General features: G+C 40.6%; 4 protein-coding genes across 7 annotated transcripts in view; 3 read left to right on the top strand and 1 right to left on the bottom strand.

The window, feature by feature from the left end:
* Positions 1-3,649, top strand: part of LOC109478714 (transmembrane protein 198-like) — a 37,945-nt gene extending 34,296 nt beyond the window's left edge. The window contains exons 4-7 of one of the 2 annotated variants that reach the window (XM_019780424.1): positions 667-1,242; positions 1,803-1,904; positions 2,848-3,002; positions 3,320-3,649. In XM_019780424.1, the coding sequence (XP_019635983.1) occupies positions 667-1,242; positions 1,803-1,904; positions 2,848-3,002; positions 3,320-3,481 (995 nt within the window). In that variant the 3' untranslated portion in view covers positions 3,482-3,649. The remainder of the gene's footprint in view (positions 1-666; positions 1,243-1,802; positions 1,905-2,847; positions 3,003-3,319) is intronic. The other variant, XM_019780425.1, reaches the window with a different exon arrangement.
* Positions 3,650-7,962: 4,313 nt separating this feature from the next.
* On the bottom strand, positions 7,963-9,488 carry LOC109478715 (solute carrier family 35 member G1-like). The gene is made up of 2 exons (XM_019780427.1): positions 9,465-9,488; positions 7,963-9,249 (listed from the first exon to the last, which is right to left on the bottom strand). Exon 2 carries the CDS (start codon positions 9,213-9,215, stop codon positions 8,073-8,075), a length of 1,143 nt encoding a protein of 380 aa, XP_019635986.1. The 5' UTR covers positions 9,216-9,249; positions 9,465-9,488; the 3' UTR covers positions 7,963-8,072.
* A 54-nt stretch (positions 9,489-9,542) lies between these two features.
* On the top strand, positions 9,543-15,829 carry LOC109478702 (carboxypeptidase N subunit 2-like). Of its 3 annotated transcripts, none has more exons than XM_019780407.1 (3): positions 9,543-9,655; positions 11,776-11,914; positions 12,996-15,829. In XM_019780407.1, the coding sequence occupies exon 3, from the start codon at positions 13,150-13,152 to the stop codon at positions 15,214-15,216; it is 2,067 nt and encodes a 688-aa protein (XP_019635966.1). In that variant the 5' UTR covers positions 9,543-9,655; positions 11,776-11,914; positions 12,996-13,149; the 3' UTR covers positions 15,217-15,829. The 3 variants fall into 3 exon arrangements, with proteins under 3 accessions (XP_019635966.1, XP_019635967.1, XP_019635965.1); XM_019780408.1 differs by having other exon boundaries at positions 9,543-9,659; positions 13,137-15,829; XM_019780406.1 differs by having other exon boundaries at positions 9,543-9,659.
* Positions 15,830-16,862: 1,033 nt separating this feature from the next.
* LOC109478716 lies at positions 16,863-19,688 on the top strand. Its single transcript, XM_019780428.1, has 2 exons — positions 16,863-18,430; positions 18,766-19,688. Exons 1-2 carry the CDS (start codon positions 17,672-17,674, stop codon positions 19,075-19,077), a joined length of 1,071 nt encoding a protein of 356 aa, XP_019635987.1. The 5' UTR covers positions 16,863-17,671; the 3' UTR covers positions 19,078-19,688.
* The last annotated feature ends 3,053 nt before the right edge of the window (positions 19,689-22,741 follow it).

Genomic DNA, 22,741 nt, shown 5'->3' with positions numbered 1-22,741 from the left:
GACTGGAAAGAGACTGTCAATATATTACTAACACCTTTGGTCAGCCTCTACATGCAATCTATTCAAGTATTCATGGCTTGTGAGATTCAAATGCTGTGAGGCAGATTGGTTGAGAAAATGGAAGCTGTCAGAAATGGCCCTGTAGCAAGAAAATCTTGTTATCAACCAATACATTTCAAGGTGACAGGACAGGGACCTAAAATCAAGTCACATGACTCCATAGTTCAGTCTCCACAAGGTAGCTTGGTGGATGATTTTACCTTGGTCCTCGGGTTGGCAATTTCTGACTTAATAATATCATAGCTCTTGTGAACAGTTTGCAGCCAAAGAAATTTATTTTGTATCTGGAATGAGATCCCAGGCTAGTGATTTTTAAGGATTTTTCAAGGCTGTGAGATAGGACAATCATGCACCTAGCAGGATCCATTCAAACTGCATGTTCATGTACATATGCCAAACATGGGATTCCAACAACACTTGTTGATAGATCTAAACTTTGGATGTGTTGCAAAGTTTAGGTCTTATATAATGAAGCGTATATATAATGAAGCATATGACATAGAAGAACAAAAAACACAAAAATTTAAAAATACAATGATTTTAGTTTAATTTGTGTTTTCTTGATATGAATTTCTTATTTTTTGTTCCTTCTGTCTCGTTACCCAGGTTACCGTTGCTTCAAGGCCGTCATGTTCCTGACAGGCTTCATCTTTGGTTCAGTCATCGTGTTCATGCTTTGTAACGAGGAACGTTTCTATACCACGTACCTGAGCGTGGAAGCCAGCGCGGGAATCGCTATCGGAATCGGCGTTCTATGTGGACTAGTGACGATGCTCATAAATGCAGTCGGACTTTTCATGACTGGGTTCACGCTTGGGATGTTCCTCTCGGCTGCCCTTCTGATCGTGCTGGAGGCGTTCTACCACCCGCCGACGGTCTGGATCCCGGTGGGGATCATCTTCGGTGTGGGGATCCTGTTCGCCGTGCTGACGCTGCAGTGGCAGAAGTCGTGCACCATCCTGGCGACGTCGGTGTTCGGGGGCGCCATCATGACGGTGTGCGTGGACTACTTCGTGGAACACTTCATCATGGTGCAGTACGTGTGGGAGCGCTTCATGGCGGCCGTGTCGGAGCCGGTGTGCTGGTACTCCTGGGTCATCCTGTCCATCTGGCCGGTACTGATGGTCATCGGCGTGGTCGTGCAGCACAGAGTGACCGGCAGGAACTTTGACCACCAGGAAGGTCAGGGATTTCTGCCTTTTTTTATCTGTCAAACAAAATATTTTAGGAACTATAGGCACTATTTTATAGGAACTATTTTAAGAGAAGGAACTAAAAACTGCAGGCATATCAAAAACAGGCAATGGCCGCAATGCCATTTGAATTTTAATGCCAGGAAGCCAAACAAGTTTTCATTGCAGCACTAACATACTTTCTTCTTTCTTAGGATTTTTAAATCAAAGCAAAATGGGAGAAGAATTGGTTGGAAAACAAAAAGTGCCTTTAATGCACACATCATAGCTATAAACATAACCTCAATAACTTTTGACTTATAATCAATTATCATCATAGTCCATCAACTTTGATTTTATTTTTTCTGGTAACTAATTTATTCGCTTCTAATAGCAAGATAGCCCAGTTTTCTTTGACTTTAATACTGTTAATACAGTATGTTGCCTAACATTAAAGTAAAAAGGAAAAGAAAAACTTAACTAACACAGACAACTACAAACTATCCCAATTACCCTGATACCATATTTTATACTGACAATGTAGTTCTCCTTACATCTATCCCATAATAGCCTCACGATCGCACAGACGGTACTCGCTCACGGAAACGCGGGAACCCCCTCACGAGGGGGAGGATGTAGTTGAAAATAATCGGCAACAGCGTGATGTAGTGGGTATGTGGACATGACGTTGTGACTCTTGCACTGGGAAGTGTACTCAGCATCCATGGTGGTAGTGGCTGTATGTGTATGTGTCTGTTCCACTGTAATAATTGTCACACATTTGGCTTAAAACTATGATTTTGGCTTAAAACTATGATTTTGTTTGACAACTGTTTCAGTTTTACGTAACAGTGGGAAGACCAGAAAGAAGAAAAACTTCACTGAGATACTTGGGAAAAAGAGACTAAAATACCCAAAAACTGTGACAGTTTTCATTTTACCAAGTGGAACAGACAAAAGAACATTTTCCTTGAACTGTTGGCACTTGAAGCATGGGAACTCTGCAAATGGAACTGCATTCCACAAGGTCTCTCCTTTCTCTGCAGCTTACTCTCTCATGGTGGAGTTAAACTACGTTGTATATGGACTTTGTAATTGGGAGGTGGACCAGTTGATTTGATATTGAGGATGGTTTTCCAGTTAGGAACCTTTTGACAAGACTCCTAAATGAGTGTCATTCTTTTGCTAACAAGATATGAGGGCATCTAATTGTAACCAAAAATGTCAAAATTTAGAAAGTCGTGTCAAATTGTTGTTTTGCCCCCTTAAATTGCAAGACCTTAAGATGTTGTTTGCAAGATTCCATCCTCGAGATCAACTGGTCTATTCGTATAAGGTGATGCATGGACGGTGTGCATTTCTCCTCTAGATCTGTTGCCTGATGCCAACTACACAATTTCTGCATCGTTACCCTTCACTGGTAAACACTAACAGAACCGTCTGTCACACTGACTCAGTCACTCAGACATGCGTTGATGAAGGTTAGACATCCAGGTAATAAGATACACAAGAAAACAGTTACTCAACTGGATATTTTTTGAGTGACTGTTGAGTTTCTTGTTTAATGTTGTTGTTTGCTGATGATTGACACCTGACCGTCTCCCTGTGCCTGTAGTTGTGATCAGCAGGAAGAAGCGGCGTGTGCACCTGTACAGGATACGTCAGCAGGACGCCCGCGTGCGCCAGCGCCACATGATGGAGGAGAGATACCGCCAGTACCAGGACCTCTACAGACCCGTCCGACGTTTCCATGGCGATATCATCACGCAGGTGAGGTGTTCCCAGGGGTTGTCTGTACCTGTCAACTAGTCTAGAAACGCCCTCTATCAGAACATACTAGATTTGCAGGCTGTTGATATGTCATACCACATGAATTGTCACTGCAAAACCCAACGTGTGGGTGTTCACAATGATAATAGATGAAGAACAGTAATTCCTAAAAGCATATACACTACCTTTTACTTACAATGCAAGTATGTGAGGTTCTTTCAAGTTAGATTTTACTGATACTGATTTTGGCTCTCTAGACAAGTAAGAGAACAAGAGAGGGTACCCAGTCTTAATACAGTCTTCATGTTTTAATCCAGAACTACCTGCAGAGTCTACAGAACAAGTCCCCTGGTCCGCAGACTCCCACCTCGCAAACACCGACGTCCATCGAACCTGAAACTCCTCCACCACAGCTGGAAACGTACACCCCAGCACACGGGGCCAACGTCACTCCCTCCGCACCTGTCGTGGCCGTGTAATCTCTACAGAACAACACCCACTGTCACACAGGCTTGTGTACTTTCCATTCACCCCTATTTTGTAGTGGACGTCTCCTGAGATTGATAAGTGAAGATGTGGTAGACTGGCACTGTCCACTTTCAAAATAGGGGTGAAAGAGATGACTGCAACAAATCTAGATCAGGGGATCAGGGGATCAGGGTTGTTCTTTTAGTTAAAAGAATGATTAACAGAAAGGCAGTATCTGTAGTTCTTCTACAGCAATGTGTGACGTTTTCTGTGAAAAGAAAAAGAAAAAGAAAAAGCAAGCTCATGACTTAAATGCCTACTAGTGCAAAACATCATCTGCTACTTTGCAAAAATGAAAACAATTGCTAAAAAGGCATACTGCAGGCAAGTACAGAGAAAAGTTGCCTGTCGAAGAAAAATTGGACCCATGGAGCTTCTCATTTATTGGGGTCAACAAGTGCAGGTGAACAAGATCATGATTGGAAACTGTATATAGATCATTGTCAGAATCTGGCCATTTATCGTTGATGAAAATCTGAAATTGTGGGGATGTTCTTGATTGTGAAATGTGTTAAGGTTCATCAAGAACATCATGACATATAACAATGTCTTGTGAAATAAATTAAAAGCATCTCTACTCAAAGAAACCAAGCGAAGCACCAAGTATTGCCAGTCCTAGTGTAAAATGCAGTGATGTAAACCAGATTAATTCGAATCAAAGAGACTAAAAAACACAAAATGCTGCAAGGACCCTTGCTCACTTCTCAACTGTTGCTGAACGAAAAAGTGGGATGTTTTCCAACTGCCTCCTTGAAAGAAAAGGTGTTTTCTGGAGCAGTAAAATAAGAAGACATTTCCAAAACTGCTATAATACCATGTACATAAAGCTAGTATTGAATCATGAGAGACATAATATGAAGTCCTGTAAAGAGCTCAGTTAGCTCTTCAAATGAGACAGCCAATTGCAACATGAGACACATCCTCTACTAGAAGCTCACTGGCTGCGATTGGCTGCTACAAGAAAGCCTGGCTGTGATTGGTGTAGCTTTCAGCCAATCAAGAAGATGAAAACTTGATGTGATTATATGTATGTGAAGACTAGGCACCAATGTTAGGTATTTAAGAAACTCTACAGGAAGAGAAAATGTAGGTAGAAAGTCTTGTTCTTTAACTGCATGTTAAAGTAAACCACTCAATCATGAACTTGAGAATATAAAGTCTGGAGATGGCTACAGTGATGCAGACCCCAAAAGAATTGGAGTACAGAACAGACAGTAAGTACAGAACTTTTCAAAACTTAGCCACACAAGTTTTAGCATAGCTTCCTTGAGACCAGCTTTTTCGTTTACTATTTTTACAACAGGCCGGCCCTGTGGTTACAACATTTCTTTTCCAAATTCAAAATCCTGTAACCTTCCTCAGATTTTATATGCAGATTAACCGGAACGAATAAGTGTAAATAGCTAATGTACCTAGACTAATAATAAAGTAATCCAGGCCTGTTCGATGAACCTGATGCTAGAATGTTTGTGAATGTAAGATAGTGTAATGTTTTGCCTTGTGTAACATTGTATCATGTCATGTACAGGAGTTGAGGTTGTATATAGGAACTTGTGACTAATATGTGCCAATATGTGTAAGTCTCTGGCCCATGTGTACATGTATGTATGTTTGTTCACACCATGCTCAGAATTTGTGATGCAATGACATACAGTTAAACAAGTGTCTCTGTGGACAAAATTTGATGGTTTCTCCTTATGTCCTATAGATGTTACTACGATAACATCAAGAAATGTGCAGGATGTGCAGATTTAGTTATGTTTCTGGAATCATGGTATGTTATCTGAGTCTGTGTGTGAAAGATCACTGTAGATACATACATGTACATGTAGTACTGTGAAAGAGACGTCCTTGGACAAAAATCATCCTTAGTCAGTTAGTGTGTTCTTTGGAGTGAGCACTGATGAATGAGAAATACAATACCACTAGTGGGACCAGCCTACAAGGTCCAGTGTACAATGTATGTACATGTAACTGTATAGTATTTGTACCAGTGTTGTTGTCTGTGCATTTGGTAGGTTATGACCTAGTAGCTTTTAAAAGTTTTGTTTTAATTAAAGAAAGTTTCATGGTGCTTTAAAGTTGAAGTAGTTTGGTTGATTGGTTGGTTGGATGGTTGATTGGTTAATCCATGACATAAAAAGTTATTTTTTGTTGGTGTAGGTTGTTGATATTAACATTCATGGAAATGCTAAGTGTTACATGTTCGTTTTGATATTCTATGTAATATTATGTAGTATTTACTGTACTGAACTGTTTTTGTTATTTGTGTTGTACAGTAAATGTGAATAGAAATCATTGATGGCAAAAATCTCATTTTATCAGGAAGTGTTTTACAATGCAATTTTTGTTTAACTAAAACTTACTTAAGATTAACTGATAGGTTGTACACTACTGTTAGTCTCATGATAGGAAGCAATTGATAAGAAGTGTTTTTAAATTTAATGTTTTTTTAATCATAAGGCCATGTTGATTTGATTATATGGATGACATCCGCGCGCGCATGAATTTTCGGCCGTTTCCAAAAAAAAAAAGTTTTCAACCATACTGTAAATCGTGCAAAACAGTTGCTAAATGAGCAAAAATATACCATAAGTTGCAAGGAAAACATTTAGAAACGATACCAATGTCGTAGAATGCCAAAATCAAAGGAAAAAAGACAAAAATGTAAATAAATGAATTCGAAGAGTAGATTATTCGCCATAGCATATTCTGTGCCATTCGTTCAACCTTCATGACCACGTAGATTTCATAGTGAAAGCAACTTTTTTTTTTGCAAAACTTTTTTTTTATTCGCACGCGCGCATCAGTTTTGGGGTTCCCAGAGGATGTCATCCATATAATCAAATCAACATGGCCTAACGGCTAAAACAGAAAAAAGCATACTAGTTTTGAATCCTTATTTTGACCACCTCCACTCTACAAGTTGTCATAAATTGCACCAAATTCATTTTGGTACACTCCTAAGTTGAGATGACCACAGCTAAAATGTTTAAAAAGTTAGTAATCATTCTCTTCTTCCAAAGAAGACACATTCACTCAGAATACAATGAAACAGATATTATTCAATGCTGTATAAAACTGTCTTCCTATAGACACACAATAGACAAAACTTGTTTTCTGTATGAAGATGTATCTTTTAGTTCTCCAGTCAGTAACACAATTGAAAGACTAGTTAAAACTGTTGATGTGGAATGTGCCATGTACAGCTGTGAAAATCTGCAGGCTATAGACAGATTCTGCTGGATAGTGCACATGTCAATGGAAACCCATAGGGTGGATACAGGCATGGGTTAGAGTTTGACATTATTATGATATCTCTGGTTCATGTAAAAGGTAATGCAGGGTATACAGGGATGATCATGATAGTGCAAAGGTGTTTTTGTCTGTAGCTCCACCCCCTTGAGTTTACATTGACATGTGTATAGTGTACAAATAGCATTGTGTAGATGTAACATCTGTATTTAGAATTGCTCAGTTAAACATATAGAGTTTCAAAGGGGCCAAGTAGAAGCACAGTTCTTTGAAAATGTTTAGTTAAACTTGATGATTAACACTGCAGGAACATGCAATGTGAGATTTTGGGGCTGTTGTATTTTAAATATGTCTTGGAGTTATTTATCTAAAAATTTAAAAGATCTCATATTCCATATGTCCTCACAACTGCCATTCAAATTGCATCCATCCCTATTAAGCTTTTACCTCACTCTTTTGACCATGAACATTAAGATGATTATGAAAAGTCACTATTTTTCTGATATTTTGTAGAAAATGAATAGCCTGCGAGAAAATGTAACATGGTTTTCATGACTTCTCAGCTATGATTACAGAAACTGCCATGATATAACAGTTTCAATTATCTGAAATTAGGTCTAGGTTTTTGAGGGAATTGCGTAATTCAAAGAGACTGGTAGTAATTAAATCAGCCTTAAAAGGTGTCTATATCTATTATGGTACCCACCTTTTTCATATTGGGCATTTTCAGGTCAAAGTTTCTTCCCTGTCTGTTTTTAGTGCATGGTACTTCCAATGGCAACTAGAATTCAACAGCCCCAAATGAAAGTCTAGAGAAGCTGTTCATGTATTTATTGTGTGTCAGTTTTTGTGATGTAAGATACAGTAATTTATTTTTTCACTGAGGATAAAACAATTTTGGTAATAACTTACGCTAGCCGTTCTAACGCTGTACAGAGACGTCGCTAACAAAAGTCGTTCACGTTCGTTATTGTTGTATGTAGCTTGGCTAACAAGGTTTCTAGGTTTAGTAGTGGTACGTGGGTTTTGTGTAACGTTGGCACAGTGGTCAATAAAATGCTTACATTGCGATGTTGTACATTCTGGGTTTCTGTCTTCGTTGACTGGACCTGGACTGAACTGTTTTTACATGGTGTTGATAGTGATAGCCTGGACAAGTGTTCAGTGTCAATCTTTATTGTTTTCTTTCGCAATTTCTTCACATTCACCCTTTGATATTCATAATTTTCGAAGCTACAGAAAGGAGAAGTAGAAGCCTTAAACTATGTTCAAAACATCTTTATCTATTTACTTGTTACTGTTGACTTGAGAAGATATGTACCACTTTTTGGTGGCCAGTCCTACAGTTCCACTAGCCACAAGTAAGGCTCCCCCCACACTCAGCCATGTCGGTGCATGGTTAAGGAACAGATACTGGAAAATGAACGCAAATACAATATCCATTGTCCTCACCACTGCTACAGCATGGGCTTTTTCATACAGGAACGATTTGGTCATGAAAATCTGCCCTCCCAAACCACCCAGCCCCACTGCTATCAAATAATACCTGTCTTTACCACATAGTAGGAGAGTAAAACCCCTCATAATGGCTAGAACTATGATAGACATGAGTGCACCGATTATTGATAGAAACATGATCTGGACTAGGTAGTGGATTCCAAGCCCCACACTACTTTTCCTCATCACTATAAAGGCTAAAGCACTCAGCATGGCGGTCAGAAATGCAGATCCTGTTGCTAACAAGTGTTCTGCTGATCCGTAACTTGTGTCACTGCCTCCGAAAAGAAATGGCGGCCTTGCGATCAACACAACTCCTGCAAAGGTCACGAATGTTAGCAGAATGTCAAACGGTCCGTAGCGCTCCTTCAGACAGAGTCGTCCGAAGATCCCAGTGAAAATCGGTGAACTGAAGATCACGACGGCGGCGTCCGCCAGCGGCATATGTTGGATGGCGTAGTACGAGAAACACAGCGCCGTAGCGCCGGCAAGTCCGCGCGCAGTCAGGATCATTCTCTGTCCCGGGCTCCCCAGGATTGGCACCTTGAAGTAAATCATGGCCGGAAGGAGGCACAGGCCGGTGATGATGTGACGGACTAACGTTATCTCCAAGGGATTCATGGGATTGTCCTGTGATATCAGCTTCACACACAGAGAGGCTGAGGAGAAGAAGAAACAGGAGCAAAAGGCGTAAAACAAGCCAAGCCCTGGACAGCATGGTTTGGGTACATCAGGTTTGCTTATAGTGGTCTCTTGTAGTGTCACATTGTTGTCTTCTATAAGATTTACAGATTCAGATGTCTCTGTCTCCTCCTCTAACTCTTCTATTTGGGAAATGTGATGATCAGGACAAATTGAACCATTCTGCACTTCAGGTTCTTCAGATGTAACATTAGGTTCAGTCTCTGATTCTGTTTGGATTGTGTCCTTCATGGTAGCAGCACACCTTCTAGCAACAGTCTTGGGGCTGTCAGGAAAAACAATACAAAAGTTTAGAAAATCCGGGCCATGCATTGACTGATGATGAGAGGATGCTTCAGCAAAACAGGTACATGCATTATAGATGGAATTGTTATGATGCTTATGTTAGGTTATTACTCATATATACATGTACAATGTTTATTTATTATTATTACAGAGCTTGAACCATCAATTAATATGAAATGTAATGTTCTAAACCACCTGCAACAGGTGATGGAATTTCCCTCGGGCCCCCGCCTTTGAGTGGACTATTCCCACTCCAACTCATGATCACTTCCGCGCATGACTTCCATGTTTTGTCTTCCAGTTTATTCGCCCTCCCAACGTCCAAGATGCCATCGTACACCCGCAAGAGACGTTTTAGATACCCAGGACCCTTAAGACTAATACCAGTAGGTGATGCCACGTTATTAACCTCAGTCAAGATGTGAAAACATCGATCCTAACATGATCATGCATGACCGTACAAGGGGTATATAAACAACATGCAACATAGCTGTTGTCTTCGATTCACTGTCTAAATCGACGTTGTGTAGAAACTTTAAGACGGTAGACAGCAATGTTCGCTACCTTGTCTCCTTTCTATGCTTCCCTTCCTATCAAATGGCTTCAGTGACACCGCAGTGTCACAACTCGTTATAACGTTAGTTAGCCCCTCCCCAAAAATCTCTGTGACGATGGACGATTTTTGTACCGAATGTTTTAAGGTTTCTTCCTCCCAACCGTCTAGCCTTAGAAAGGCATATTTTATAAAATGTTTCCCAGTGTTGGATCAAACGTTACCTTTATGAAGATCCCGTCAAAGAGTGGAAAGTGTCCCTTGAACTGCGTGCACCTGTTTCTAGGGCCCTGGAACTCGTCCGTCCGGTATATAAGCGCCACCTTGTGACAAATGATAGTACTGCAGATCTGCACGATGTAAGACCTAACCACCCACAAAGTTTCATAACAATCCATCTGAAGTTTATTGAGTTATCGTTAACAATGGATAAAAAGTGGCAAGTGCGTTGTAGTTTCTGTATTTTTGCTGGTTTTGTTAGACTCTGGATACGGGCTTCGCCAGTAGCCATCATGCATAACTCGGCGAGGTCATTTACTTCCAGCTCGAATTCTTTATTCATGCGACTCTGTCGTTTCTGAGATAAAACAACATTTTATCTAGTTTTATCTCATAAACGACAGATTTGCGTGAATAAAGAATGCAGAATTAGAGCTGGAAGTAAATACATGTACATATAACATTATCTGCAAAACCACATTACAGACAGTGTGCCGCTGCCCCCCATGAAAATTATGAGGGGGGGGGGGGCGACACCATCTATACAAAGTTCTCACCTAGCTATAGTGAGAACTTCGTATAGATGGCAGTGAACGGCCCCCTGTCGAAGGTGTAGCAAAGTGCAAAGCATGCTTGACCCTTTTTTTTCTAACTCTTGATGCCACATGTCATCTCTTTTTTCGTGCTTAATACGTGAACCAAGCAGGGCAACCAGCGATGACAGACTTCAACTTTTCCAGTCTGAAGCACTCCCCAACCACTTGTAGCAACACAGACTACTAGTAACTTTAACAGACAGATGCAAGACCTGTCCTTGGTGCTGAACACCATCCAAGCACACACACACATACATTGTACACTCGCACTTAAAAGAGGCACTTTACTCTCCTTGAAAGAGCCCTCATGTATCCACTTATGTATCCAAGTATTCAGTATCACTAACATGTATACAGAAAATTATCATTCTTTCATTCAGAGACCAATACATGAAATCTATGTGACAATCCATAACAAAATAATAAACAAACATATGCATTTTCTGATTGTTCACAAACAGATATCTATACCCATAATTTCTACCATACATGATATCACAGATGAAGAAAAGGGTTTATCAATAATCAAAACGAGAGCAGTAAGTTACAATTCTATAAACATGAACATATTCAAGTAAGTATGTAACTAAGTAACGTTATATATATATTACATCTGCTTGGAGATTACGAATAAGGACCCATGCATATAATTTATGCAGATTTGTGCCTTGATTGCTTACACAAGCCACCTAGCTACGCATTTATAGTTATGCTGGTGCAAAAATGCTCAACCTCGCATTCACCAAAAGAACCGACATGTCGAAGGCAAAACACTGTTCCCCAAAATTAAAGTATATTTTAGTATTTCAATGACCGATAGCCATACTATTGTTGTCCAGCGAGTTGGTAGATTTAAATCTCCTATTCAGAAACTTCACAATGCCAGCGAAAGGCCACAGCTGAAAGTAACTCTGTCAATGTGAATATTCAAAAAGCAGGGTTTACGCAAGGACATTACACGTACACAAATCGTAATGTCCTTGGTAAACCAAACAATATGAGAGGAAACAGCTCTCTCGGTGTGAATATTTAAAAAGCACTTACGCAAGAATATTACACGTACAGAAAAACCTTAAAACAATATGACTCAACCCAGACTAATCTAGAGTTGTTTGCCTATCGCACTCCACTGCGCCAGAACTCCACAGAGGACGTGCCGTACAAGAACAACTGCAACTGGGCGAAACGTCCTTATTCACGGCCTTGTAAACCTCCTCACAAGATATGAACCAACTGGACACTGACTAGACCAATGTAAGACAGAATCGACTTCAAAGGTGAGACTGCCCTTTATCTGTAGACATTATGCCTCCTACAGCCACACAGTGCCACGTATGGCTGGTGCCACTCCTACTTCCAACCACATTCAGAGGGATTTGTTTGTTTGTTTGTGAATTGCCAAAAATGCCGCTGACTTTTGAAATTGAAAGAAAATCGAGCACTATTTGCTGATACATTGGGCAGGGATTAGGGACCTGTGCACATTGACTGATCCCTTCAAGGGCAACGGCCGTATTCCGGTGCCTCCTGTGGAGGCTTTCGGGCCGGGGGGGGGGGTCGATAAGTACTGCGTTTTTGCAGAATTTTTTTAATAACACGTTCTTTTTGCCGGCCATCCGAATATCCATGGCGGGTACAAACCTTCTCTGGGCAGCTAGTTGTAAGATGGCCGGCAAAAGAACGCGTTATTCTACAAAACACAGTATCAAATCTCCCACCCGCCTGGAGGTCTGCACAGGAGGCTATGTATTCCGGCCGAATTTTGAAACGTCATTTTGAGCTTGAGGACTCCTCAGCGGCATGATGTTTTCCTGCATTCGTTTGTGTGTGAGCGTGTTGCCCAACAACAGAAGCTTGTGCCCCTTCCCCAAGCTTGTGCCACTCTCATCACGGTTCATGACCGGAGTAAATTTTCTGATCCATACAGCCTCCCTAATGACGTTCCTGAGAAATGGAGGTATTGTTTCTGGTCTGTCCATGTTTCTCTGTGTGTGGTGGGGGGGGGGGGTTGTTTCCAGATATTTGTGATCAGCATAACTTCAGAAGGCCTCGATGGATAGTGATGGTATTTGGCATGTGGGAAGGTCTTGGAAAGAAAAAGTCAATTCGAGCCTCCTGGTTTCTGACCTTGGTACTGCAGCAGAACTTTCAGTTTTTGTATCTTTTGTCATGGACATGCTATGGTCTTGATTGATGAGACTGGGAAAACGATACATTGAAATGCCAGTATAGTATGCAGATTACAACCTTACTAAATAATCAATAAGACAAATAAAAAAATTACGAAACCTCTAAATATTTCATGGAGGTATGAAATCTCTGAATTCTTGTTTTTTGTCTGTTTGCGTGTTTCTGCAGATTGTGGTCACCATAACTGAAGAGGCGATTCAAGGAGTGAAATTTATTATTTGCTGCCAATTTATTCATATGGTCATACTTTACTGAAGTGTACCTTTCAATTACTACCTTAGTTTGATTCCAGCCTTTGATTTCTTAAAGGTCACAAAACACCATGGGAAGAATATTACGATATGTGCTTATTTTCCTTCTCATCGTCTTCGAGGAGCCCAGCATCCTCTGTAAGCCAAAGAATCGCTGTAGGAGGAAGTGTAGCACCTCGACCTGCATGTGCATCAGGATGCGCCTCAGACGCATCCCCCCGCACCTTCCAACATCCATCCGTGAGTTAACTCTGGACATGAATCGGATTACATCTTTAAAACAGTCAGAGCTCAGGTATAGGAGCCTGAAGAAATTGTCTCTCAAAGACAACAAAATAACTGACATCCAGGTTGCCTCATTCTCAAATCTACCAAAGCTGGTGTTTTTGTACCTAAACTGCAACAAGATAACTGGCATTCATCCAGGTATATTCTCAAATCTGCCAAATCTCGAAAAATTGTCCCTAGCCTTCAACCAGATAACTGACATTCCGTCTGCTACATTCTCAAATCTACCCAAACTCTCACATTTGTATCTAAGAGACAACCAGATAGCTGCCATTCATCCATTCTCAAGTCTACCAAAACTCACAGGGTTGTACCTAACCTCCAACCGGATAACTGACATGAAGTCTGATACACTCTCAAATCTACCAAAGCTGACAACTTTGTCCCTAAGCTCCAACGAGATAACTGACATTCATTCCGACACATTCTCAAATCTACCAAATCTTAGACAATTGTACCTAGACTCCAACAACATAACTTGTATCCACCCTTGTACATTCTTAAATGTACCAACGCTTAACGCATTGTCCCTAAAGTCGAACCAGATAACTGACATTAAGGCTGGTACATTCTCAAATCTACCAAAGCTCACACATTTGCTCCTTGCATCCAACCAGATATCTACCCTTCCCCTGTCAGATTACAACATCTTGGCATCTATTGCTGTTGTTAATATTGAGGAGAACCCCTGGCAGTGTGACTGTAGGATGGCTCCCTTCAGGCGAAAAATGAATGGGTCTCGTTCCTTTGAAGGCCAAATAGTATGTTCCCAGCCCGCCATGTTCTCTGGAAAAAAGCTTATAGAAATCGACCAGAAAGAACTGGTCTGCAAAGACGATGGCCAATTGGAAAGTCGTAATATTTCTTACAATTCCACCACTCCCCGCACCTCACACTCACACTATCACTGGTACTTTAAACGAAGCGACGAATCAACAGAACGCAACACATTCATCACACTGTCTGTTGACCCGAGTAAACCAGAAAACAACACTTCCCATGAATCTGGTCTCAGTTTCATCTTACTAGTTGTCATTGCCTCTGTCTCTGGTTTGATAGTTGGCGTCCTGATTGATACCATCATTCTCCCAATTTGGCACAAGAGGAGGAACAGAAATCCCCGTTCACGCAAAGATCCCAAAGATGGTTTGAATGATCAAGTTAAGGCACACCTAGCTGCCTTGCAGGTTAATTATTCCTACGAAAGTATCAGCACTCATCAGTATGAAAATAACGACCAACATTCTCCAAGTAATGACGATCACCAGTATGAAAATAACGACCAACATACTCCAAGTAATAACGATCACCAGTATGAAAATAACGACCAACATACTCCAAGTAATACCGATCACCAGTATGAAAATAACGACCAACATACTCCAAGTAATGACGAGCACCAGTATGAAAATAACGACCAACATACTCCAAGTAATGACGATCGCCAGTATGAAAATAACGACCAACATACTCCAAGTAATACCGATCACCAGTATGAAAATAACGACCAACATACTCCAAGTAATACTGATCACCAGTATGAAAATAACGACCAACATACTCCAAGTAATACCGATCACCAGTATGAAAATAACGACCAACATACTCCAAGTAATACTGATCACCAGTATGAAAATAACGACCAACATACTCCAAGTAATAACGATCACCAGTATGAAAATAGTGACCAGAAAAATACCAGTGATCATGATCACCAGTATGAAAATAACGACGGAGGTTCTCCTTGTAGCAACCAACAGACTCCCAGTGATCAGTATGAAAATAGTGACGATCAAAATCCCAGTCATCACAAGTATGAAAAATATCGACCAAGGAGGTTCTCCTTGTAGCGATTAACACAATCCCAGTGATCACGATCACGAGTATGAAAATAGCGACCAAACGTAATCAATCAATGATGGAGACTGGGAGGAGCCAGTCTCAGGCCATCACTGAATCCAACACACACAAACACCTAGTATCTATATGATCACCATGTATATATAAACATAGAAACCCATTTCAATTTATAATCCCCATGTACAAATGTGAAAACGATCAGACAGGTCGTCTGCATGCGCAATCTCAAACTACCCTGATCAGAAATGAATCATTGGATACTAGAAATGCAATACAACTGGCAGAACAACCTAATCCTGTGTAAAAATGTGAAATTGATCTTTCAGGGCAGGGCAAAAGTTAGTACTCGTGTAGCCCTCTAGTGTAGCGTCACTGTACAAGTGTGTGGCCAAAGGGCTATAGAATTGGAGTTTGATACAATAGTCTGCCCAATACACCAGAGGTATTTTGAAAGATGCTATCCTTTTCTCTTACTAGCATGTAAATCTGTAAATAGTAAGCCGTTGTCCATTCAGTGACAAATTCGGAAAATACGAGTAGATGCTTTACTTAAAGCATGAAAGGTCATCTGAGTTGGTAAAATACATGAAGAAAGTTAAACTGTTCTCCAACTCAAAAACGAAATTAACTCACCAGAAATTTTCGACTGAATCGCTCAGTCTTCATCAGCTTTGTGACACAAGTGCTGTGGAAGAAGCCATCTACATCATGGCATACCAACCTTCGCTAAACCGTGACGGGGGGCGGTACCAACTTCCGACGAACTGACCCAGTGCTGACGTCACACATGGCTAAAAGTCACTTGTCCATAGCACTTGGGTCATCAAGCTAATGAAGACTGAGCGATTCAGTCAAAAATTTCTGGTGAGTTAATTTGGTTTTTGAGTTGGAGAACAATTTAACTTTCTTCTTGTAGATGCTTTGTTTACTTTCACATTTACGCATCAACATAAACCACACCAATGAATGTAATGTTTATTTGGGATTTCAACATGTACACATAGCCAACTCTATAGACTTGAGGAACTGGTTAACATTATCTACTGACAGAAGAGAAATTGTATTTTACGAACTTAGAGTACTTGGAAAGATGCTATCTTTTTTATTTTAACTGGCATATTATTAATATTTGGAAAATACGAGTAGATTCTTTGTTTACTCTCACAGTTACATGTGTATGCATCAATATAAATGACACTAGCTGATGAATGTGGTTTTCATATGTACATGCACATGTAGCCCTCGAGATCAGGCTTTAAACTAGGTGCTAAATATACATTGTACTTCATTGAAATATTGCCTTCAATGCTTCAATATAAATTGAGTGTTAACATTGGTACATGATCTTTCATATGGATCAGCTAGCGTTCTGGATATATTACCAATATTTCTTATGGGTAACAACTCTATAGACTTTAGGAATTGGTTATTATAATAAACGTTTATTGAACTGAATAGAAAGTGTATTAATCATTTTCGAGAGTGATGTTGTAATATGGCCCATAATGGCCGCCACTCTCATGTCACATGTCTCATGTCACACTCACTGGAAAACACAACAGCAGTTGTGGGGAGCAGCATTGCACTATAAGTCAATATAGAAAAAGTATAAGTGATGCCTTACTTCAGTAAATGCTGGCTGCAGCAGCCATAACTGGCTGGTTTTACTTATTAGTATGCTTATTTTCTATGTAATTACAAAATAATGAAATAAAAGTGTTGTGTGACACTAGCATGTCTTATCATCTTTAATTTTGCCCACACAAGGGTTCATATTAGTTACTTAGTAAAGAGACTCTTTTTACACAACCAAGTGTTTTATTGAATGAAAGACCTTTATTGTACGTTTGTGCTCTAACAAGCTTAGTACAGATCATGAATATATCATTATTCACAGCCGACGTTTCGGTGACCGTCTGTCACCTTCCTCATGGGCAATTCTCACTTGTTTACATTACATTGCAGCACAGTTGTCGCTGCTATAGATGCATTCCCAAATGTGCAATACTTACATATCTACAAGGAACTGTATCTACAATGCGATCCCATATAATATGTACAGGAGTAATAAATAATTATGCTATATGCCTAATTGTGGTCAGTTATTAAACAAACGCAGTTACTGGGTACAGACTCCTTAATAATGTGGCTCCAAACGTACAGTGTAATACATGTACATGTATGTACATAATAGTCACTTAGCACAATAACCCTACTTCTTAAGAATGCTGTCTGTTAACTCCATGGTACAACATACCGCGATATCTTGATCTTGCAGATTTTGAACAATGGAACAAGTAAATTACAGACTACCACAAGACTACTGGCCAATTAGCAGGACCCATTATCATCTGCATACGTTCAGTTTGAAAGAGTCTTATAAATATTTTGCCGTGCCCGTGTTGACGAATTTTTGGACGTTCCAACGTTACGCTGTTTTCTGCTATGACGCAAAGTCGAGATGTCAAGGCGTGCTACACTTTCCAGGAGCCCGTGTCCTTGGGACGAGCTCGGAAGACTGTACTAGAAGGGATCCAAACAGAAACCTTGAAACTTCAGTACTTCTCTCACGAGTATGGCGAAGTTCCCATCCTCTTCGGCTACTTGAGTGTCCGGTCCCAGGATGCGGCGGAGGCCGCTATCAACAGCATTTTGGCCATGTTTGAGGAGGAAAAGGCCGCCCTGCTTACGGAACGGACGGACGGCCCGGCCGGTCCGCGTACCTACCTCCACTCCAAGTACTCCCACCTTCTCAAACAGGCCTGCTGCTGCTGCTGGAAGTTTCAAATGGATCCAAGCAACCCGTTGATCAAACAAGTTCTTACTTTCGACGTTCTTCTTAGTGACGAGAACACGATTTCGCGTCTGATTCGCGTCATCAGCGATAAGACCAACGGGTATAACCTGGGCCTCGTGTCGCGGTGGTTCCTCAGACAACTTCAGAAGAAGTTCAAGTATCTCGTCAAGGTGGCGGCAAATACTTGTTTTTCTAACAGGGTGCAATTGATCAATCAGTTGGAGTCGCCTTCGGGGTTCAACGGTTATCGGTTCAGCTACCTGCACCTGGCCTCCTTTTGTACGCACCCGAAGCTGATCGCCTTGCTGCTCCGGCACGGCGCGGACCCGGACCGAGGATCGCCCCGCTTCGGTCGGCGGTGGCCCGTGGGGTATCTCTTTCACGCGATGTGCTGGGACGTGTATAAGGTTCGTTGAAATTCCTGGTCTTTCATATCTATATTACCTTGTCGCTTTGACGATAGAATCCCTGTGAAGTATCTCGTCCTCGCTATAAGCTAGATCGTGTATTAAGTTCATTGAAATGTCTGGTCTATATGACCATTTCCATGTCGCATTGAAGATAGAACTTACCACCAGCATCGTCAAACTACATGTAGTAAGAAAATAAAGAAATTAACTTAGTTCGATCATTTTTTAGAAGATATGCCCTGGTTTGTTTGTTTGTTTGTTTGTTTGCTTGTTTGTTTGCTTGTTTGTTTGTTTGTTTTACTTGTGAATCACGTCACTCTGTGTTTCTGAAGGGTCGCGATGACTGTGCCTGCCGTGTCCGGCGCTGCCTGCAGATCTACTGCCGAGCCATGCCGAGGATCCCGCTCCAGATCCCGTCCTTCCACGACCCGAGTGACTCGGAGCCCGACCTGTTGGCCGTCCAGCGCGCGCGGTGGAACTCCTGGGTGCCCCGGGACAGGTGCACCGACCCCTGCGAACTCAAGCACCTCTGCAGGTGTCTCATCAGAAAACGTCTGCAGGACAACGGGGCACTGCCAGGGGGCGTTTATCAACTCAACTTGCCAACGCTCCTGCAGAAGTATCTCGACTTGCTCCTTGATTAATTACAACAAAGTTGACTGCCCAAGATTTCCTAAGTCTGTAGTTTTGGGGTAAAATAAAAGGGAGAAATATAACATGTTGTGGGGTGAAACGTACAAACCCTTTGTCTTTTTAAGTTTTGTCCCCAAGTCAACGAAACTGCTGAAAACGTACGTATGAGATGAACAAGAAAGGCCGACATTTGCTTTGGAGCAAATGCAGCGGATGGCTTCGCCACATTTTACGACATGGCAGGGAAAGGAGAAACACAAGGGAAAACAATGTTTACATTGATATGACTATAGTTTGAAGTGACAGATAACTAAGATTACAACAGTTGGATAGCTATCCCCTACATTTTTGGTTAGGTTTTTTATTTGCATAATGCAAACTGTTGAGTTTCAAGATAAACGAAGAGTTTATGCCCCGAATTCCAATGCTTGAGCAGGAAAGTTTGACATACCTACCAAAACACTTGAATGCAAGTCATACAGTTTCCACCTTTTACAGAGAAAATCATAATATGCCTTTGTCAAAGTGTTTTATTTTCGGTAGGGTTTGAGTGAAATAATCAATGATAATGTATCAAAATACGTTGTACACTTGTTTTTATGTGACTAGAAAAATATCTTATGATGAGACTGATTGTTATTGATCTACCTTATAGGTTTAATTCTATTTGTCAATTACATAAATAGATACAAAGAATGACTCATTTTATAGTGCATTGTGTTTGTGAACTTTTTGAATGTTTGTACATATTTTCAAACAGGAACCTAGCGATAACTTAATATACTGACTCGTCCTAGCCCATGAATATCCCCCTGGTTTGACAAATTTATTTGGCTATATTAATGTCTGAAGTTTTCTTATTGCCGTTATCTTGTGGAATAATAACACTGAAGTGTGTTCGTAGGCTCAATAACGATTTTCTTCTGCTGACTAACACCAACACCGTGTTCTATTTCCCCTATGGGGCTATCTAATATTCAAGCAGATGTTGGGAGGCTAAATGGTAACGTTTTCCTAGCTGCCCGTTTCTGTCACAAACCGTCTGCCACTATGTTAAGGACGCGGTTTGTGACAGAAACTGGAAGCTAGGAAAACATTTAGCCTCCCAACATGAGCGCATACAGATTATCATGTTCTATCCAGGGATCTTAAGCAGGCTGTCCAGCATTTAATTTATTTATCGTCAGAATAAACTTCAACGTTGGGGCCACTTGCTATGAATTCGAACCAAGAACAGCATCCAACATCCAGAACACTATTCGTAAAAACTTTGCGTGAAATAGGAATGATATATATTCCTTTTCTTTAAGATTGAATTTGTCTTCGTAATTAGATCAGCAGCACCATATTAATTAGACAGGCTGTCTTGCACACCTGTGTAAAAAAAAGAAAAGACGGCATGGTCCCTTCAAAATGGCGGTTTGGCAGGACGAGAATTCTCCGAGTTGTTATTTTTGTGCAACTTTCAGGGTACTTTATCGACTTTTTATCGGAGGAATGCCTTTCTAAAGTGTAGATTAGACTGTTGGGAACTTTTCACGGTGGAATTATGTCGTTCTCGTGATGTTTTCTTTCCGTTTTGAGGAGAAAATGCGGATGTTCCCGCTCTGGTGAATTTTCGAGAAGACAAGATGGCGAAAGTGTTGGGAGACAGAAGGTGGTTCAAAGGCGACTTCTTCTTCTTCTTCGCTCTAAGTACAGGTAAGCAACAAACTATTTGGCTACCATTGTTCCGTAGCAAATAGTACAGTAAGAACAACAACTTAAATTCAGACAAAAATGATATAAGTTCTCTAAATTTCGAGCGGCCATTCCTGATTTGAGACAAACTTTGAAAGAGCCAATTTTGCCGCGCATTTTACAACATTTTCCATGTGCGGTGTGCTTGTACAGTGTTAAGCGTATGTAACCGTTATATGTCTTATTTGTGAACTACAGAACGCCGTGAGTTTATGTTTCTGAAAAAGAACGCTGTGCCAAAAACTGCCTTTTGTTTTTTCACCACGTGGTGAAATTGGAATTTGCACGTGTGCGTGGCTTAAATACATAATGTACTTAACACCCCGCTGTCATTATCGTTCTGTTATAATGTATTTGTATGTGTATCATTGAAAAGCTTGTTCATTTCCTTTTTGGACTCCTGTGATCCTATTTGTAAAGGCCAAACATTTATAGCACCAACACTTGTAACAGCTGACTACTGACGGTTTCCAAAACACTTTGACCAAGATACATTGTATTTGGATTTTGCCTGTGCAGCGTCAGTAGTTAAAGTGGTATAATTTTTCAATTGTTACTATCCATGTTTAATGCAGTCACTATGTGTAGTTTTTGTGGAGTTGTTGTTTAAAGTAATGAAATTTACAAACTTGTTTTTATCACAGCTCTTTAGGAATGAATAGCATACACTGTTTTAATAGCAACCAGTATTTTCTGAAATCAATTCTTAAAAATTCAGATATCTAGTTGCTCGGATTTGTTCAGTATTTTATTCACATGCCTACAATGTGTAACAGGGCTATTAAGGACCTGTAGATATTTCCATAGAATGACAAAGTTATCTGTGTCCTGAGGGTCAGATAACTGTGCAGGTGTTTCTGTCCTGTAGTGATGAGATGAGACTTGTGACAGAATTACCAGATGATCGGATACACAAGTATTAAGCCAGGTGAGAAAAATCTGAATTGTTGTACTTGCCATTTCATAGGTCAAGTGTGTAACTTACAATGTTGTATAGTTAGGTGTCTGCTGACTGATGCAGTAGTGATGTCTCCTGTCTAAAGCTGACCAGGTGATTTGAAGACCCCAGAAGAATATCAGGCAAGGAAAATCTGCATTATACAATTTACTTACCACTTATACTTGGTATTTTTAAACAAATATGTACACGTATTATTAAGTTAGGTGGCTGCTAACTGATGGTGATTCCTGTCTGCACCTGAAGACCCCAGAGGAATATCTGGTGAGGAAACTTGAATTCTGCAATTTACTTACCATTTACCTGGTGTGTTTTTAAACGAATATGTAACTTATAATGTTGTATAGTTAGGTGGCTGCTGACTGATGGTGATTCCTGTCTGCACCTGAAGACCAGACCAAACCTGGTGATTTGAAGTGACCCCAGAGGAATATCTGGTGAGGAAACTTGAATTCTGCAATTTATGTACCATTTATACTTGGTGTTTTTAAACAAATATGTAACATATAATGTTGTACAGTTAGGTGGCTGCAGACTGATGGTGACTCCTGTCTGAACCTGACAAGAGAAGACTGGACCAGACTGGACCTGGTGATTTGAAGACACGAGGTATAATGAGGTGAGAAAAATCTGATTTCTGCATTTTACCTACCATTTACTTGTTGTTATTTAAGACAGGTGTGTAACATATAATGTTGTATAGGTGTCTGCTGACTGATGGTGACTCCTGTCTGGACTTGACAAGAGAAGACTGGACCAGACTAAGCCTGGTGATTTAAAGACCCAAGAGGATATAAGGTGAGAAAAATCTGATTTCTGTATTTTACTTGCCATTTACTTGGTGTTATTTGAGACAGGTGTGTAACATAAAATGTTGTATAGGTGTCTGCTGACTGATGGTGACTCCTGTCTGGACTTGACAAGAGAAGATTGGACCAGACCAGACCTGGTGATTTGAAGACCCAAGAGGATATAAG

The sequence above is a fragment of the Branchiostoma belcheri genome, unplaced genomic scaffold, assembly GCF_001625305.1.
Source record: "Branchiostoma belcheri isolate BF01 breed outbred unplaced genomic scaffold, Haploidv18h27 scaffold45, whole genome shotgun sequence".
Lineage (NCBI taxonomy): Eukaryota > Metazoa > Chordata > Leptocardii > Amphioxiformes > Branchiostomatidae > Branchiostoma > Branchiostoma belcheri.
This window is presented reverse-complemented; position numbering and strand designations above follow the sequence as displayed.

Bases quoted from the DNA above. Each gene is read 5' to 3' on its own strand.
- LOC109478715 (XM_019780427.1), bottom strand. From the start codon at position 9,215: ATGAAGGACACAATCCAAACAGAATCAGAGACTGAACCTAATGTTACA.
- LOC109478702 (XM_019780407.1), top strand. From the start codon at position 13,150: ATGGGAAGAATATTACGATATGTGCTTATTTTCCTTCTCATCGTCTTC.
- LOC109478716 (XM_019780428.1), top strand. From the start codon at position 17,672: ATGACGCAAAGTCGAGATGTCAAGGCGTGCTACACTTTCCAGGAGCCC. The intron at 18,431-18,765 runs GTTCGTTGAAAT...GTGTTTCTGAAG, and splicing joins TGTGCTGGGACGTGTATAAG to GGTCGCGATGACTGTGCCTG.